Here is a 16,328-nt window from a genome sequence, read left to right as displayed (position 1 = left end):
ATTTCAGCTGGAAATCTTCAGCTCTTAACTACTATAGTTTGCTGTACTAGCTCATTTTAATAATGCAGAACAGGGTTACTTATTCCTTGTGAGTGACTGACTAGAGGTGAGAGCAATGTCAGGAAAGAAGTCAAAGAGTCATAGGATATCAAGAATATTTAGTCCAATTATATATAATATATAGTCCAAATACATAGTCCCATTCCCTGTGCCTTCCCATTAATGTTTTCAATCATTGTTATCTGCAGCACCTTAGCCAATCTGATCAAGATTCATTTCGTCACAAGTATAGAACTGGGGTGGGTCTATTAACTTTAGGATTGTCATATTGATTTCTCCCTTGCTTTTCTTATTTTCTCTTAGTTCCTTTCTACCTCTCCTTCATCCAAGTGTTTGCTGTCCTCCCAGTTAGTCTAAATTAATTTCAGTCAGATAAATTATACCTATGAACCCAGTTTCATGTTTCTTAAAGTAATTTAAAAATTGTTCCTTTTATTAATCATTATTAGTGTTGATTTAAAACGAAGACATATAAACCAATAGATTCAGTTTATCAGCTAGCCAACTTTCAATTACATCAGCTAGAGAGAAAGTTAAGAAAACTTATCCAAGTAGTAGTTTTCCCATCTCCGAACCTTGCTAACTGCCACCTTCCATTTATTTGGGTTCATTTTCTCAATTCCTTTTCCAATCAAGTCACTAAAGAGGATGCACTGGTATGAGTAGGTCCTCTCCAAGGAGATCAGAGAAAATTCCTTCCTGTTATTGATAATGAACCATTTCAAGGACGACCAGGCAGCATCCATAGGGTGAAGGTAGCTGTAGGGGAAAGGCACTGAGAGAAGTTCATGACCCGTGGCCTTGGCAGTCTCAGGACAACAGTTGATGGTCAATAAAGAAGGAAGAGAAATAGACTGAGGTTCAGTTATCTCCAGCTGTTGGCTAGACTCTTGCATCTTTGCTCTTGACAGTTTTCTCTCTTTGACCACAATGGCACACTTTCCATAGGTGATTGAAAGAAAGTCACAGAATTCCTGAAAAACATCTTCTTGCTGGTCTAAGGGTAAGTCATCCCGTAGAAACACCCTGTATCGCCATGGTACCCATCCTTGGCTGTTTCCAGCATGTACAATACTCCAAATAGGCCAGCTGAGACTATCTTCACAAGGAACCTTTTCCCCTGTTATTAGACTTTCTGAAATATCAGTTTCACCTAAGAAGATGGTGTTGTAGCCATTAAGCTGCAAAGTTCTTAAGGTTTTTAAATACTGCAGACATTGTTTCCTTGAAGTAGCATCAAAAAGACTCCGGTGGATGATGTTCTTCAAAAGTGGATTTACAATGCGATACATCTTGGGCTTTCAAGTGCCCACAAAGTTCTGATGATGTCTGGGACAATGATGATCTCACAATGGACTTCATCACATCTAAACAAAAATGGAACAATGTATTCGCAGGTTTTCAGTAGCTAAATCATGGATCCAATAGTAAAAAATAATGTGTTGTTTTTATGTAGAGAAAAACCCATTTTTAGAATAGTTAAATAGCTTGCTTTCTCACTGCTATGTGCTGATATCTAATACAAGCAAGCCACTAAGAAAGGTATTTTGGTCATGGGTAAGAAAAGCTATTAATAGGATATATCAAGTACAAGAGCAGGCCTGAACAATTTCTAGTTAGACACTGCAGACTATTTAACAGTTGGGAAGTTTCTCTCTTGAATAAGAAACTAACTTGCCATTTCTCTAGACGCATGGGGACCAGAGTACAGTGTGGAATACAGTCAGCTAGCTTTCAAAGAGAAGCAGGTGCTGCTTGTGGGTGAAAGTCTCTGCAAGAACAGGAAGCAGTATTGGGATATCTGGACCATCTCACTGAATGATTTTTCATTTCTTCACACATGAACCTTGGATCAGATAGGTTAGGTGATTAATCTTGAGTCTGGTGTTCATATTTGCTTCTCTGTTCAAGTGTAAGTGGATTTTAAACCTAGAACACATTTTCCAGGGATTTAGTAAAAAGCTTTCACCCAGTTAAATCTACTTGACTAAATAGAAGGCTCTGGCATTATTATTGAGTTCAGTTGCAGCATTCCTTGGCACCCTCCTTTTACATGGAACAAGTCACTCCTTTATTAGATACATAATCCAATCCAAGATTTGGTAATTTTCCCTCCATCAGCATTCATATGTGTATAAGTATCAGTACACAATATGGAACAGTGGACAAGATGCATGCAAGTTCAACCTTTGATTGTAAGGAAGAAACATTATCATCAATAACTAATGAAGCAACCCAGCAAATGGTTCCGCCAACAGTTGTTTAAATATTCAGTATAAATGGAGCATAAATGATGACAACTGGTTGTTATTTGCTTGAGTAGTTATATTTTGTCCTCAAACTCCAAGTGCACACTGGATTGGAGGTAATAGCTCCTTCTATATGCTGTCATGCTACATGAAAAATACAAGCTTGGCTGCTTGTCATCCTCAGATACTGAGCTCTCATCACATTCAGTATATGGTAATTGTGGTGGGCTGTTCATTCAGAAAGGTGTTTCAATCCCTCTTTGGATTTTAGAAAACTAAAGATCCAGGTTTGGTTTCCCCACCCCTGTCAACTTATCTACCTGATTGGCTGGTTCATTCTTGTGCAAGTTATTATTCTAGTTCTTACCTCCCTTTGTAGGGTAGGTGATGTTGACCAAAATTTTAAAAAGCACCCATCCTTTGTTGTACAAATAACCAGTGCAGTCTACTGGATACAATCGAGGATCAAATCCAGTTTTCCATCCACATTTCGCTAATAAGTATTGAGAAAATACAAGAAGGACAGTAATTTGAACAAGTCATGACAAACAAATTGAGAAATCAATAACTTTAATAGCATTCTTCACAGCAAAGTCCTTTCTGTTCCCCCCACTGGTATGGGCAGGTTAGATCAACTTAATGACATTCCATTATGAACGTGGTGTGATTTCATTATTCAGGTGCCACAGATGTACGTTTCTGAAGTAAGATTAATTGAAGTTAGAAATATCTCAGGATCCTTTCAGACCAGCTCTTAATCTACAGCCCACTTATGTTATGATGCATTTGGAGGAATTGTTCTAAAGACAAGACTTTAGCTTAAATGTGTTGTATTATCTGAGTTTGTGTGTATATACGCGTTGAAGCTGGAACTTGTGTCTATTAGGTGCTCCATGACACAACTGATAAGAGACTGTCATATGGTCCAGCATCTTGATTCTGGTTCAGCTGGGCGTTTTTACCTGAGAATCCTGAAGAGTGCAAATAACCTGACCCTGCTCTCTCCGCCCCTCCCACAGCAGGAGGTATTCAGTGCCATATATTCATATGTGGCTGGATGGCCATCTGTTAGGAATGCCCCAGGCATTACACAGTGCAGAGTCTGCCCTGGGTTTTGGACCAAACAATTTCCAATGTACCTTTGAACCTATGATAGCTAAACAGAATCTTCAAGTTGAGAAGTGGTACAGAATCACAGGTATCATAACTAAGAACTATTGATAGAATGATCCTCCACAAACTTGTTTAACCTTGTTTGGAAGACATCAAAGACATCTTTTGATAAGGATCTAAGTCAATGATGGGTCAGGAAATTCTATTACATAATTATGTCTTGTGTTTCAGTGATTCCAAAAGTCTTATTTTAAAGACATGGTAGAAAGAAACTGCTTTATTGCAGCCTTTGTTCTAATGTAGTCATGTCCTTCCATTTCCCTCAATGCCTGAAACTACAAATGTGTGAAGAATCTGATGTGTGTGTAGGGGGAATCCAGTGGATTTTCTCAGCTTGGTGCCATGAATTCTGTTCCATCAGAATTACACTGGTGCCCACTTGATCTGACACAAACTAACCCTACACACAGATTTCTGTTTTAAAGCAGGCTGTGATTATGCATGTTTTTAAAAACCTGGGACACTGGCATAAAATACGAGCCTCTGCTCTGCAATTGTGCAAATGGACACAATTTGTACAAATTATTGCACTAGAAACATGTTGGCTCAAATTTGTGCAAATATTTCAAGTCATTTTGCCAAACAGAAAGCTCTGACTCAGCATGCTCTTGGCCACCAGGTCAGAAATGTGTTGAAAGTCTGTCAGGTTTGGATGGAACGAGTCTTCTAGTGTCACACATCCCTCTCTGAGACATGTCCTAGTACAGGCTGCTGGCCTTTACCTTTACACTTTGAGCATTGTTATCAGTTCTAAACATTAAGAAAAATAAGCAAACCTGAAATCTTAATGCCAAGGAGAAAAAGAGGATGCCTGCCCATAGGTCTTTGCTAAGAAAACAAATGTTTCCACAAGAGCACAGTGGAAAACCCCAGGAGGGTGGTGTTTTCCTTTTTCCATGAATGACATTATAAAAGGATAGGATGAAGAATCACCCAAGTGTGGGTGTGAGTTTGGCCTCTTGTCGGGAAATTCTGGGCTGGAAGAGGAAAGTTATTGTGCCACTCTGAAATGTACAGCTCTTTTATCCACTGTGAGTGGGAAGCTTGCATGAGAAGAGGCTGATTAGGAAGTGGTCCAGGCTGGTACTATCTGAGCCCCATGCTCCAGTGGGCAACTGAATCAGCTACGGTTAGAAATAAGCCTTCAGGCTGTGCACGTGGGCTGCTTTCATACATTCCTCAGCACCGACTCGATGCTTGGGGCCTCCGCTGCTGCGCCGCGCTCCGTCTTCTGGCACCGTCCAGTAGTGCTAGGCTCTGCCCTGGCATTCTTGCTGCCCTCTGCCAGAACACTTTTGTAGCAAGGTGGTCTTACGTCTCTTGGAAATCTCTCTTGGTATAGATAGTCCATGTAATTTTCCCGCTGCCTGGAAGCTATATTGCTGATCATCAGGGAAAAGAGGAGGAAGCCAAAAAACCCGACAATAATCAGGATGTATAGACAAGCAGCAATCTCCTCCTGTTCCACAATGTATGGGTTTGTAAAATTAAGATATGCTTTCTTCTCCCTTTCTTGATTATAGACGTATAACAAACTGTCCAGAACAGACTTTACTTCTGTGGGACTGACATTCATTTTGAGAATGCCACTTGGGCTGCAAAAACAACACAAGGGGGAAGAAAGTAATATTTAAAGTTTTGTTTGACAACAGATGGTTTTCTCTTTCCTGTTGCAACAAGCATACACACCATGTATTCACAGACTACTTTTCTAGTACTCTTTTTCAACGCAGACTGCTTTCCTTAACGACCTGGTCTTGAGATGCAGCATTGTTGCTGTATCACAGCTCTCATGAAAATTAGCATGATTTTTTCCACTTGTCTAATGTTCTGCAGTTGTGTAAACATTTAGATTACTTTATAATGCTTCTGTACTTTGTGTCCAGTACATAACATGATTGAGTTATAATAATTAAAGGGCTTTCCAGGTCCTGAGCTATCGCAAACAATAAGAAGCAAAACTGTTTGCTTTGTAAGTAGAAAGTTCACTAATTTCTACAGTGCCAATTTTCCATGTAGAAATGTGGTTAAAGAAGCTGCTTACATCCACCAAACTTCTCTTGCTATTTTTATAAAAAACTTTTCCTAAAAGCTCAGGATCCATCTATTTTTCATATTCTTCCTAATTCTCAGACACAGTGATATGATCCTGATCCTCGGATCACCATAATATTTTTTATACCACCACCGCCACTACCACCACCACCAATAATATCAGTTGTATTATATTCTACATCATACTAATGCTGGTGTACTATAGATAGCCCAGGACGAATGTGTAGCTTTTTAAAGTTTCAGAAAACCTTTACATTAAAGATAATATAGGGTACACTAGGAGGACAGGTGAGGGGAATTCATTATAAACATGGGAGCAGGACAATTTCCCAAGGAAGACTATGTTAGAAAAGGTAGTGGACTTACAGCAACACTAAGAAGAGTTACCTCTGGATAAGATGGTGGGGTCCCAAACTCAGGACACACGGTAGCTCTAGCTGGAGCTCTTCCTCTTTCATTCAACCATCCAAACCTATCCAAAACAGAAAGTCTTCCCTTCTGTCCTCCAAGAGCTGTTTTACGTCACCAGCAACCCTGACTCCCTGTTGAATCGCATTTCTGTTTGTAGACAGCAAGGCATTTCCTTTCTTGCAACATTTTGGTGCTTTTTGTGAATCCTGCTGTGATCTATCACTGGCCATGTGCTGCTGCAGGAACATCCTGGATGATTCAGGTCTGCTATTCCTGGCAACTCACCTTCCTCCTCCTCTTCTGGTATGATTATACTTTAATGGCAGTGTTTACTCTACCATGAGGCTGGTGACTGGTCCACTTGGAATCCCTGGACCCATTAACATTCAAATAGCTGCTGCCATCCATGAGTTGGAACAGTGAGCTGTCCAGTGTATGCCTCAGGGATATTTAGCAGTAACAGTCATAGAATGACAGTAGCAGGTATGGGCAAGGTACCTTTGCCTTGCATAAGAGCAAAGGCAAGAATATGCCCATAGCAAGTCAGGGAGGACAAAGAAGCTGCGGTCCAGAGCTTTACTTGCCCCTGGCATAAATCTTCTGTCCTGGTACACTATTGGAGCCCAGCAGTGTGAGTGTGTGTATATGTAAGGAAGGAGAGAGGCAGAGACCATGGCTGGGCAGGTGGGAAATAACGGTGGAGTTGGGGATTAGAACTGTGGGGAGAAAGTGACAGCTTGGGTTAGAAAAGGGGAAAAGAAGGATGGGTGTTAGGGGTGTGTGTGTTTGGATGCATGCAAGAGAGAGAGGTGCAACAGAGTCAGCCTGTGAGGTGAGAAAAGCAAGTCCCCCATAGCTGTTTTGTGCATATTGCTCTGCACAGGTACCTGTCAGCCAAAACACTGGCTGAACTTTAACTGCAAGGTAAATACAAAGCACATTGAAAAGTATGGCAACTCTTGTTCCAGATAAGATACTATGTCAGTGAAGGATACCTTAGTCAAAGTGTTGTGAAGCTGTTGATCCAGAAAAATGTCTCTTGCGTCTTATCACAGCTGAGTCAGGTATCACAGAATAAACTCTTTCTAGACTTCCTTTTTTCCTGAAAAGTAGAATACTGTATGTGAATCTTGGAAAGTGTTCCCAAATGTGATAAACAAATGATACAAGATTTTCTAGCTTCCTCAAAATGGAGGAGCCATAATTCCTTTTCCAAGATGTCTAACATGGGCAAAGGGCTTCAATATTACATCATATCATTTATCTTACTGTTTTCCACCTTTGTCTCATGATTCTTTGAGTTGATTTCTTTAGACATTGCTATAGTGGCGCTGTGCCAACTGAAATTGCATTGCTGACAGACACGATTTTTACACTCTGTCACTGATGGACTTTTGCCAGGAAGGTCTACAACAGGGATTCATGAAAGGTTAATCTCCAGATGTTTTGTACTTCAATTCCTAGAACCCCCTGCCAGCATGGCCAGTGGTCAGGAATGCTGAGTTGAAGTCCAAACATCTGGAAATCTATCTTCCACCACACCTGGTCTAGATGATAGCATATTTCATCTGCAGCTCTCCTGTGTTCTATCTTTTCTCTTTCCACAGAAAATCTGTCAAAGATGGAATAGCTGCATGGTGTCATTTGACTAGTAGTGTTAGAAGCCATTTGTCTGGAAGCTCCCTGAGGTAATGAGGTAATGGTAGACTTCAAATGAAATCTGAAGTCTACCATGGTTTCTATATTCCAAGGGATTTGAGGGAGGCATAAAGCTGAACACCACTTATGGAATGTAGTTCATAACAGCAGATTTTAATTAAAAGATGTAATCGTTTTTAGGCGCTCGGGCATAATTTTTTCCATTAGTTACATTCTAAAATGAAAGTACTTCCTCTTTCTGTGATGGCATTTGCTTGAAGAAACAATGTCAAGGAAAGGATAGGAACTAGAATAAGAAGGAATGTTTCTTTTTCTCTGAGAGATTTTGATGAAAAACAGCAGTACTACTACCAGCAGTGGTGAATGTGAATCATGGAAATGCTACCAGAGCTTCACACTCTGCAAACAAGGTGGTGACATGGGTGTGGCAGGGCACATAACCTCAGCACTACAGTTAATTCATGGATATTTTTAAAAATATTAACAATAATGATTTAGTTTAGTGGAAGAATTGGGTCAGATATTTGGACATGGAATTCATTCTGTCATAATATTTGAAAACCCAGTTATATGCCCATCTACCATCAACATTTCCTACTTAGTCCCTTTGGTAGAAAGCTAGTTTGCAGGGTTCTCTTGGAAGAATGAAGGAACGGTTATCAAATTAGCTAAGCATATGGTATGAATGTAGTCTCTCTGGCTCTCTGTCTGTGGCTTGATATGTTCAAGTGTCGATTCAACAAGTGCCTGTGCTTGTTATGGTGAACTGATCATCAACTCAATTTGTGTGTATGGGGATATATGGATTGTATGTGCGGTATGTGATGCTTATGTGTCCACAACCTGTAGGTATGAGTCAGTGAACAATTCTAGATTTCAGAAAACAGGCTATTGCCATGGATATTCTCACCTGGATATCCAAGGACAATCCCTCTTGCAGAAACACCCATTATGTTCTTGGATCTCCAGGGGCAGAGCAACCCTGTGTGATATAGAGTGGTACCATCACCCAGATTTTCAGAATCGCTCACAGCACATTTATTTTTCCTGGATTAAGTTACAGCTTGTTTCACTGCATCTATACCAAGACTTGTTCTGAACAACAGTGCCGTCTCCCCATCACCTTCCAGCATCAGACGAAGGAAAATAAGGGTAGAGCTGTATGTCATCAGCACACTACAGTCCAAATTACACAAATGCTATTGCATATTTTGTCACATCATTTCAGAAACATTTTTTTCTCTATGGTGACAGTTTACATATTCCACTGTAAGCCCTCAAGCAAACTGTGTATATGCACGCACGCACACACAATTCAAGCTAATCCCTACAGAAAGCTGAACTGGCCTCAGAAAATCTGCAGTCTAGTTCACCCTTATTCATGAAGTTCACTGGGTGAGTTTGCGCCCATTGGTGCCTCTCAGACAAACCTACCTCACATGGTTGTTGTGAGGATAAAATGGAGAGGAGGAGGATTATGCAATCCATTTTGGATACTTTGCAGGAAAAAAGCATGGGATAAAAATATAATAAATAATAATTCTGAACTTTCCTATACCATGTTAGGAAGAGCTTTTAGTTTGTACACATTCAGAGCTAATCTACATAGTATGTTGTTATCTGAGTGGTGTCTTATTAATTACTTAATTAATTACTCTAGAGCAACCATGCCTGATCCCAATTTGGAGGTAAAAATGGGGAGAAATTTAATCCTCTCATCCTGCCCTCATACCTTGGCTTCCTGAAATTGCAACCCCTCACCACAATGAGGTAATTAAAAGAAGAAAAAGCCTCCAAGTATCTTTGAAAACATTAATCCAGTGGTGCATCTGGCGTAAGAAACTGCCGTGTGCTGTGCCTGTTGTTGGTTCTTCTGGAAAAGAAACCACACGTAGCCAAACCCATCAATTTAGCTGTCTGAAGGTAAACAGTTTCTCCCTCTCTCAGTTATTATTTTTGTGACAAGCCTACAGAAAGAAAGTGTTTGTCAGAAATACACCTTTTGTAACCCAGAAATATAGGGAAGTACTGTAAATCAGTGCATATAATAAACAAGCAAACAGGATTTCATGAGAAAAGGGAGGAAAGAAAGAAAATCAAGTATACACATTCAATCTATGTCTATGGAAATAAATAGTGCATACATGGTACAGAGAAGTGAATGTTTGATGGATCCCATTTGATGGACATATTTTTGTAGTGTGAATATTCTTTCAAAGAATGACAGAAATTATTAAAACCTTGTTTGGGAAGGGAAGGGAAGGGAAAAAGCAGGTGGAAAGTGAGCAATTTTCTTCTCTCTGCCCCACACATAGCCATTACTGAGACAAGTACAAAGGCCAGTTGTAACAAAACATGTAAAACAACATACACACTTTACTGATGTACTTACACTTCATGCCTGCCTATCAGGTGTGATGAGCTTCCCTTTCTCAGGTAAACTTAATGCAATGCTTGAATGGACTCTGTGCAGAGAATATAAGAGGGAAGGAGTGGCTTCTTTTTCCTTACAGCGAGCAAATACTCAAGGAAGTTACACATGTGACAGAAGCCAACCTCCCAAGCCTGCTTACTCATAGCACCTATGAGGTGGACTTGAGATGTGTCCTGAAGATTTTTGCTAGAGAGTCATCCAAAGAAATGTAATACGATGTTTTTGATTTTTAGGAGATAAGGTTATGGAGCCTTCCCCTGCAGATATCCAATAAACAAGTTCATTATCTGTGTTATCTTCAAGCTGATTGCCTTCATCCTGGAAATGGTCAAGCTCAGTGCAGGATGGTAGATGGATTAGCACTTATTGCTTTACATGGGAATTTTGTACAGAGAAAAACTATACATACCTGAGCCACAGCCTTCTGTTCCCTTTTCCAGTCTAAATGAGTGCTTCCATCTGTCTTACTTTTACCCCAAAGCAAATGAGTCATGCAAAAGGTAGAAAGGAGCATTGTTACAAGACTCTGTGATGAAGTAACTGCACGAGGCTCCTTCCTCTTACTAGCTTTTCCAGCTATGCTGCGCTTCCTGCACTGGGCTGGGCGTGGACTTAGTTGCACATCCATCAAATGTTATATTAATGCATGTTACACCACATTGTTTATACAGCCATTTCAATGAGTGGCATACAACAATACAGTTCACGGTTAATGTGATCAGCCTGGATCGATTTTATGAAATCTCCAGCAAACTAAACAGATCTTTTCTGGAAATTTTTTCTAACTTTGTTGAAGGTCAAATGGCATGTACTTGGAGCAGATGATTCATTTCCTTCAGGAAAAGAGCTGCTGGAACACAGGGAGCAAGGTGTGTACATGCCTATTAGAGGGAGACGGGCTTGATCCCCTGGAGCCAGACTGGGAAAAAGATTATCCACCAAAAAATTGCTCCTTGAAGCTATTTCTATGCTGAAGGTGCCATTTGCCATTCCCTGCACTTGCCTTTCTATGAAGAGATGCAGGAAGTTTCAGGCACGTTGGTTAAAAATGCTTTAAAAATGGACAGAGCAGAGCAGTAGAGCCTGCATTATTTGATCTCTCTATTCTGGAGCAGTCATCATCTGTTAGAAGCCATTCCTCCTGGTTCCAGAAGATGGAGAACTGGGATGGTGGACTTGCTCCTCAGGCTCAATGGGACCAAATGCTGCTTGCCTTCTCCTTTGTCTGAAGTTTCATCTTCCAGCAGCCTTTCTACCTAGCTTCAGCTTTGGGAATAAGGGACAACAAGGCCCACTCCATGGTACAGCAGAGTGGCTAGCTGCCATTTAACTGCTTCCCTTCCCAAATTGTCAACATTTATTTAGACATTTGGATTTCCTCACAGTTTTCCCCTTTTGCACTTCCTTCTCCTCTGGCCTGGGGAAGTCTCTATGTCATTTAAAGGGGGATGGTATCTCATCCTCTACTACAGGAACCAAATATTTATGATCAGTTACTCTTAGAGATTTCAGGTGAAAAGCAGACTCTAAATAACCTGTTTAGGACATTTTTGATCAAATGAGTATTTGGAGGATGTCTCTTCAGGTACCTTTATGAAGCTAGAGCTTTTGGGCTATTGGGTGGGATAAATAAATATATAATAAAATAAATAGGATTTTTTTAGGAAACCCAACCCCCTTTTCTTCTCTGTAATTTCATTTGCACCAACCCGCATTCTCATATGAGAAAACTATGCTATTGTTCATACAAAGATTCCCAGTGTAGAGCATGTGGGCCGCATGAGGCCAGCTTATGCTGTAGGAGAGGCAAAGCGTATTGAATATGCTTCAATACTGAATATATGGGGGCTGGACCTGATGGCCTCCTTGGCCCCTTTCAACTCTACTGTTCTATGATTCTATGAAAATGGGTCTTGTCTGTGTTGATAGTTACACGAAGCTGACTTACTCTAGGTTAGATTTTACTACTCTGACTTCTCCACAAGCCCTCTCAGCATTCCTGTGCTTTCTGCCACCTTGCCAAGCCATTTCTGTGTTTGCAGCCCGACCAGTGTCGAGGGCACCTGCCGAGGCCCCACACACGGACAAGGTCCCTCTGGAGATGCTTCTCTCCCTCAGCATGGCAACCTGCCTCTCACTCCAGCCCACTCAATGGTGGAGCTGAGGAAGAGGAGCAGGAGATGCCATCGCCTGGTGCCCACTGGCATTCTGCCTGCCCAGCATGCAAACGGTAGAGGGGATGCAAAGGAGGACAAGGAGCAATGCAGCTGTTGCAACAATGGTGCTCCGAAAGAAGTTGATGGGGGTGGTGGCTGAGGGAGAATGGGAATTCTTTCCAGTTCTGTTTGCTTGTTTTAACAGTAACCACCAAGGAAAAACTGTGGAGGTTCCCCCATTGCAGAACCTGGAGTCAGATCTGGAAGTTTAGTTCCATGTTACAAGTTTGGGCTGAACTTTAAGTGCTGCTTGGATAGATGTTCTCCTTATCATTCTCATAGCAATGCATTTCATGAAATCTACCTGTTTGCATAATTTTCATGATTTATTTTAAGGAAAGGTGGCAAGAAAACAGTTGTGGTAGCATCCAGAATATTTGAAGCCAATAAGGAATGTATGAGAAGACTATTGTGGAGGCACAGGACAGAATACCTAGAATCTCCTGAAAGGAACCAAGAGAGTTTCAGAGCAGAAAAACTCCCCATCTCACATTTGCAGAAATCTAAAAGCAGGGCTGACTATGTGTGACCTAGTAAGTCAAGGAAGCAATTTGTAATCGTTCCACAGTAAATTTTAATTGGGTGGATTAAAAATACATTAAATGGATAAATAAATCACTGCTTGTTATTTAGGTTGCCTCCTACAGTTTGGACTCAGCAGGAAAAAAAGCAAGCAGGAAAAAAGGCAGGGGATTTTTCAAGTGCCTGGTAGACTTGTAAACATGACTGCTAGGCTGTATTTGGCTTGAAGGCTTAGCAGGCCTTTCTGGGATCTCTTTCCCTGGCCTGGAGCCCTGTTGATGCTAAAACTCCTAGTGTTCCTAACCAGTGGCCATGCTGGCTGGGGCTGATAGGAGCTGAAGTCCCAAATTCTGGAAGGCAGCAGGTTGGAGATTCCTGACTTAAGTTCTTGATCGTCTGATACTAAAAATGAGATTTTCAATGTTTTTGCTTTGCTTGTGCCTGGTAGAATTGCTAGTGTTGGCTTCACATATATGCACCACTAAGCCAGCATTTAGCGTTCCATATGAGTGAAGCTTTGAGCTTGCATGCTTCTCCCTCTACTTCTGCACAGCAAAGTCAAAGATTCCCACTGAGTTTGAGTGTCTCTTTCTCCAGTTCCTGCCTTCTTGTTATATATGACCCAAAGATTGTGTTTTAAAACAAATCCTGGTTTTTCTGGCTTGCTTAACTAACTAGCTAGAGTATGTTGCTGGCTTGTTTCACAATAGACCTGTGCTTGTCTTAAATCCTAATTCCTAGATTGTATGTAATAGCAGGTTGGAGGATTGCAGGGAGTGAGACGAAACATATCAGGGGCTTTTCTCTGGGGCTTATGGAAGAATATTTGTGATGGGGGTGGGGGGATTGAGATTGCAATGTACCCCGAGGCTTTGCTTGGGCTCACAGAAGGGCATGCACAGAACAATAAACCTGTCCTAATGGCTACAGCTTTTCAGCTGCGGTGTGTAGACCCAGGCACTGAGCAAGTCAAGGCTAGGCATGGTTGAGCGCATGCCAAGCACCCACAACGGGGCAGGGGCCATTGGCGAGAGCTCCCTAGGCTTGCTTCTCCTCTTCCCCTTTGCTACCCGCTTCTTTTCTTGCCTGTCATTAGGGACATTGGAAAAATCCTCAACAGGGCCCATTAAATTCAGATGTCTGTGAACCCAATTCTTCAGTTCCACAGTGACTGGGCTTTTCCCAAGTTGCACAACTTCTGTGGACTTGTAAACCAGTTTTTGTTACTTTCTAGAATTTTATGCAAATCTAGCTGTAGAAAAATATGAAAAAATGAAAGAAAATATACATTTTGCCCTACAGACTAAAGTGTTAAAATAAATGTTTTGGGGAGACTTTTGCATTTAAAGCAAATTTACACATTTTACGAAGTACACATTTGTGTCATTGACATGAACACACATTTGTTTGTTTATTTATTTTTTTCAGTAATTCCCGTCAATGGGTGGATGATGGAATGGAAGACACCTGACAATCTGAGAGACACAGACAGAATGGATTTAATACAATCTTCCTATCCTTATCTCTCCCTCTGAGAAGGATGTATAGTTGCTTCCACTGCTTACTTGCACACTGGCCCTTTGCTTGTTAAGGAAGTAAGATATGAATGAAGGTTAGAAGAAATAAGAACTGGTAAAAATCAGGGCAAGAAGGAAGATTAATTGAGGGAATGGGCTTCGTTCAGGGTTTCTTGCTCAGCTTCAGCTGTTGGGCAGCATAGAAATGAATGAATTAATTATACCAAAACTTGGAGCCAGTGGGAAAATGTGCTTTCCTATGTATTAGAGGTTAACATGTGTTTTGATTTCTTGGGTGGGCTGTTAAGTTGTGAACAGGGCATATCGGTGCTATTTTGTGGGTGGGGGAGTATCTGATGTTTTTCTGTCTGTGGTAAATGTGTTATTGCTGGCTATGATTGTGCAGTTCACAGCCAGGAAGTTGCAAAATTGAGTAAGAATGCTGAAGCTCCCTTTTTATTCTTCAGAAAAAAAACGTGTTACCAAGGATGTATCTTATGGATACCTGCTTTGACAAATAATCAGCACATTGCTGAAATTAGCCCCTGATTAGATAGGGAGAAGACTGCCTCCATTGTTGCCAATTATTTTGTTCTTGTTGCAAAGGCAAAGTGAAGTGCTCAGTTAGAATTCAAGCACGAAAACATGAGCCATGGCTTTGATCTTCCTTTCCCTCCCCATCACTTCCTCAGAATATCTTAATGCCTCAGCAATAAGGAAAACCTCTTTATTCTCCCAATATTTTAATTGTTAAATTGTTTTAATTTGTGGTTTTATACTGAATACTGGATGCTGTGATATTTTTACTCTTACTTTTGTTTTTATTCTGTTTTATCAGTATGGTTGTAAACTGTCCAGAGACATTTGTGATGGGACGGTATATAAAGTTTGAAATAAATACTGCTAATTGTGTTTTGCTTTCCAGAATGTACCAGTAAGCCCTTGTGCCACAAGATATCTACAAGAGATCCTTCAGAGCAAGGCTTTAATAGCAGGTAGCATATGAAACAACAAAAAGCCGCAAAAAATCAACATGTTTGCTATGCGAAGCTGAAAAATACCACTTCAGGAGATTTTCCTTGTAAATCTCCTCAGGTTCCCATCCAGCGTATAATATGCTGAAATGTAAAAGTCACCCTGCTGCTCTTTTTTCTGAAGTATCAAGCAATAGGCTCCTTCATGGATCAGGAGTCATAGTATTAACACATCATTATACCGTCAGCCAATCCTACCTAGGTCAAATGAGTCATTAGCACAAATCAACTTTTCAGTGGCTCAAGGTAACAGAATTCTAAGCCAGAATATACTGCTGGCCATCTCATTATCTTGGTAAATCACCTCGCCTATAGGCTGCTCCAGTTTATCCCATTGATCGCTATGGAGGCATATGAAGAAAAGGTTCACATCAATCTTTTCTGCACTGTCTTTTCAATATTTCAAAGAAGACAGCCTTAAGAATCATATCATTATCACTTATGAATACACTAAATCAGTCATGATGTTCCATGAAATATTGAATAATAACAGAGCCAGTGTGGTGTGCGGGACTGGGACGCTGGCGATCTGGGTTCTAATCCCCCTTCTGCCATGGAGCCAACTGGGTGGCTTGTAGCTACTGACAGACTCTCATCCCAAGGTGATGGTTGTGGGGATGAGATTGAGAGCGGGAGGAGGAGAATGATATAAGCCACTTTGAGTTCCTTACATGAACCTGCTCAGAGAGCCTTACTGGCTAATGTAGTGGGATAAAAATCGAATACACAAATACAGAAAAGAAAAAGGCAGGGTATAAATCAAATCAAATCAAATAAATAAATAAATAAATAATCTTCATTACTAGGTTTATAATGGCTGTAATTCTTCCCAGTCATAATAGGTGAATAATGACTGGAAAGAATTAATTCAGTAGCAGACTTAAAAGATAATAAGATGTATACTTGTCTTTGTCCTTTTATGAACAATAGTGGAATATACTATACTATAAAGGGAGGCTTATGGCAAATAAGGTGGAATAAAGATTGATTGATTGAGT

General features: G+C 40.7%; 1 protein-coding gene across 1 annotated transcript; it reads right to left on the bottom strand.

The window, feature by feature from the left end:
- Nucleotides 1-593: 593 nt before the first annotated feature.
- Nucleotides 594-1,352, bottom strand: CUNH21orf140 (chromosome unknown C21orf140 homolog). The gene has a single exon (XM_044441522.1). It carries the CDS (start codon nt 1,350-1,352, stop codon nt 594-596), a length of 759 nt encoding a protein of 252 aa, XP_044297457.1.
- Between the last annotated feature and the right edge of the window lie 14,976 nt (nt 1,353-16,328).

Source organism: Varanus komodoensis, unplaced genomic scaffold, assembly GCF_004798865.1.
Source record: "Varanus komodoensis strain SLA01 unplaced genomic scaffold, ASM479886v1 scaffold4, whole genome shotgun sequence".
NCBI lineage: Eukaryota > Metazoa > Chordata > Lepidosauria > Squamata > Varanidae > Varanus > Varanus komodoensis.
Note: the sequence above shows the minus strand (reverse complement) of the source record. Positions and strands in the feature narration are given on the sequence as shown.